Source organism: Lycium barbarum, chromosome 3 (assembly GCF_019175385.1).
Source record: "Lycium barbarum isolate Lr01 chromosome 3, ASM1917538v2, whole genome shotgun sequence".
NCBI classification, from domain to species: domain Eukaryota; kingdom Viridiplantae; phylum Streptophyta; class Magnoliopsida; order Solanales; family Solanaceae; genus Lycium; species Lycium barbarum.
The window spans coordinates 81,478,387-81,482,278 of NC_083339.1; the positions used below are offsets into that span (position 1 = coordinate 81,478,387).

The following is a 3,892-nucleotide window of genomic DNA, read 5'->3' on the forward strand; positions in this document are numbered from 1 at the left end:
GCCCAACGTAGAAGAACAAGGAGGAGCTTCAGCTCCAATTCCTCCACCGAGTGCTTCGGGTCAACAAGTGACCGAGGCCATTCATTTATTGACACAATTGGTTGCCACACAGACATAGCGGCAAAATGTGGGTTCAAGTGATCGGGCAGCTAGTACCAGAGCTCGTGATTTTATGAGTCTAAATCCTCCGGAGTTTTTCGGGTCAAAGCCGGATGAAGACCCGCAAGGTTTTATTGATGAGATGCTAAGAACATTGAGGATTGTCCATGCCTCCGAGACTGAATCTGTGGAGTTGGCGTCTTATAGACTCCGAGATGTGGCGGTATTATGGTATAATAACTGGGTATTATCAAGAGGAGAGAATGCGCCTCCTCCGGTTTGGCAAGAATTTGTAGATGCCTTCATCCGCCACTACTTGCCACCCGAGGTCCGCCGAGCTAAAGCGGATAGGTTCTTAAATTTGAAACAAAGGAATATGAGTTCCCGAGAATATAGCCTTCAATTCAATTCGTTGGCTAGATATGCCCCGGCTATGGTGGCCGATATGGGAGATAGAGTGCATAGGTTTGTGAGTGGCCTAGGGCCACATTTGTTCAAAGATTGCTTAACGGCTTCGTTGCAAGACAGGATGGATATTTCCCGCATTCAAGCCCATGCTCAAAATCTAGAAGAGCAACGACATCCGCAAAGGGGCGGGCGTGATATGGATCAGGGGCCAAGTAAGAGGGCCAGATCCGTAGGTGCTGATAGCGACCATAGAAGGGGATCGAGGCAGACGTATTCCAGACACTCAGGTCAGTCGGTGACTAGTATACCTCCACGAGTTGCAGGCCAGGGGTCCGACTCCTCTAGTCATCCCAGACCGGAGCAGAGTGTTATATCCCGTATTTTATACGTTCGGATATTCCAAAGTAGTCGTGACGAAGTAAAGGGAATGACCATTTTCAAAAAATTATGTTAATGTACAAGTTGGTTATAAATATCAATTATGGACATTACTAGAATGGAAATGTTGAGGAAGGCCAAGGGTAAGAAGGAAAAATTCGCAAAAGGGTTCATGGTAATATTGCGGAAAGAATAGGGGCAAAATGGGGATTTCCAAAAATAAAAATAAAAATATCAAGAATGTTCTTGAAGGGCCCTTGGCCGTGTGGCATGCCCCTATATGTCCACATTTTATTTAATGGGGGTTAATTATGTACATGAGTAGACAAAGCTTGCAAGAGAAGCCAACCAAGTCATCTTTTATGACTTAGAGAAATTTCTAGAAAATTTGAGAAATATTGGAAGGAAAAAAAAGGGAGAAAAACGTCCAAGAGGCATGTGCATGGTCATGTGCCATGGCTATAAGGAATTTGTGTTCTTGAATATGTCATGGTAATTTTGCTAATTATAAAATAAAATCAATAAGGACAAAATAAAAGGTCCAACATTAAGGGTCGTTTGGTAGCTGGTTAAAATTAAGCATGTATTAGTATTTAGTAATACAAAGATTAGTTATAAGAGAATCTATGTATTATTTTTTACAAGGATTACTTATGCGTGTTTAGTTATTCTTGTATTAGTTATTACATCATCTATCCTGCAGAAAATAATACATAAATTTTCTCATAAATAATCCTTGTATTAGTTATGCAGATTTCAAAATTGTAAACTAAACACTTGAGTAATTTTATACATTCTCACCTCCAAACTAGCTACAAACGACCCCTTAATTGTTTCCAAAGATTATTTTTCTTCAAGACGACTTGAAAAATAATTCGACATAAACAGGAGTCAGGGTAAAAACTCTTGCTCTTCCATAAAGAAAGAAAAAGAAGACAAAAATTTCTGAAGAAAAGGTTTTTTTCTCCATTAATGGATGCTCTACAGCTTGTCAACACACACGTCAAGCTCTTAGCCTTCGACTTCCTCAGTACTCTCAAACCAATCCCTCACGAACCCACCTCTTTTTCTCGCAAAGGGAAGCGCCTATCCCGCGCAGAGACAGTTGGTATCATCGTAAGCAGAGACTATAAACCCAATAGATTTCTTAAATTCGACATTGACGATGGCACTGGTTGCATCTCTTGTGTCTTGTGGCTCAACCAGGACACTTCGCGTCACTTCTCTCGTCGTTGCCCATCAACTGTTCGATTAATTTCCCAAATGGCTGCTGATTTTGCTTCTCAAGTTCAGCTTGGGGTAATTGCTAGAGTTCGCGGAAGGATTACTAGTTTTAGAGGGAACCTTCAGATTACTGTTTCTGATGTTGTTATAGAGAGAGACCCTAATTCCCAGATTCTGCATTGGTTAGATTGTTTAAGGTTGGCTCGAAATTGTTATGACAAAGTTGTTGTTCCTCCTAAACCCTGAGTGCTGATTGATCTTGAAATAGAAGATGTTATGTAAATTGTGCAGATATGCAAAATGTTGAAACACATGAAATTCACTTATCCATAGAACCATGTTGGGATGCACAAAACTCTGGTTTGGTTGATATTAATTAATCGAAGTTTTGTGAAGATTAGAATGTAAAATTTGCATTCTTTGAAAACGAAAGGCACCAGTCCAGCGATTTTTATATAATTAATCTTCTTCCTGTGTGCCTATTAAAAGTGAAATTTACACAAAATTGAGCACGTATTGCCGAAAACTATGGAGTTTTGCTGGAAATGAATATTTGGCCATTTCTGATGATTATTCTTTTTCAGCAATTTTTCAACTCCTCCTAAAACTCATAAAAATGGGGATCTACATTGATTTGCAGAGTAAGACTTTTGAATCTCACATTTATATCACATAATTGTATTTTGGATAACTCTCTACCATTTAAGTGCTTTAAAGAATGATGAATACAATAATAATGTAAGAGAAGAGGCACATAAAAAATGAAATAAATGAAAAAAATTGTCAAAAAAAAGGAGAAAAAAGATAAATAGGAATGGAGGTCATAGAGAGGTGTCAATCACCTTGTCTATGCCTAACTTAGCTTATTGAATTTCCGTAATATTCATTAATATCACATAATTGTATTTTGGATAACTCTCTACCATTAAGTGCTTTAAAGAATGATGAATACAATAATAATGTAAGAGAAGAGGCACATAAAAAATGAAAAAAATGAAAAAAATTGTCAAAAAAAAGGAGAAAAAAGATAAATAGGAATGGAGGTCATAGAGAGGTGTCAATCACCTTGTCTATGCCTAACTTTATAGACAAGGTGATTTAGAAGCCGTTTTCTTTCACTCATATAACTATCTAGTTTAGTTCATCAAAGAAACTACTCTCTCAAAACTATTTGTATAAACAAGTGGTTTTTAAAGTAATTATAACTATGTGAGTAAATGCATATTTATAAAGGAAGTAATTAATGCTAATGTATGCATGAGAAAAATATGTATGACATTTATTTTATGTAAGAATAGTATGTATAATATAGAATAAGAAGATATATATATATAAATAATGTATCTATGTGATATGTATATCACGGGTGACTAAAAATAGTTACTGATGACGTGATAGTGCTATATAGATGCATATAATGTAAAAACGACCAAGGGAATTAATGGAAATAAGGTAGTATATGTATGATACATGTTTAAAAAATAATAGTATGCGGGTATACTCATTGTAAAGGAAAGTAATTAATACGAGTTGTAACATTGTACGTACTGGAGATGTATATTGTTTACCAAAAGTACATGTGTGTTTTTTGAAGATTAGGTATAAATATGGTAATTGTATATAAGGACAGTATATATAATGTAGAGTATAAAAATATGTGCATGGTCATGTGCCATTATCACCTCTTTATGCACAGCGATGTTAAAGAATAACTTTGTCTTCTTAATATTATTCTTCACTATTTACTTAAGGGGTCTGCGTCTAAAATTAATGCATTTTCATT

General features: G+C 36.2%; 1 protein-coding gene across 1 annotated transcript; it reads left to right on the forward strand.

Moving 5' to 3' along the window:
• Positions 1–1,487: 1,487 nt before the first annotated feature.
• Positions 1,488–2,519, forward strand: LOC132633936 (CST complex subunit STN1-like). The gene has a single exon (XM_060350301.1). The coding sequence runs from the start codon at positions 1,858–1,860 to the stop codon at positions 2,353–2,355; it is 498 nt and encodes a 165-aa protein (XP_060206284.1). The 5' UTR covers positions 1,488–1,857; the 3' UTR covers positions 2,356–2,519.
• Positions 2,520–3,892: the final 1,373 nt, after the last annotated feature.

Bases quoted from the DNA above. Each gene is read 5' to 3' on its own strand.
- LOC132633936 (XM_060350301.1), top strand. From the start codon at position 1,858: ATGGATGCTCTACAGCTTGTCAACACACACGTCAAGCTCTTAGCCTTC.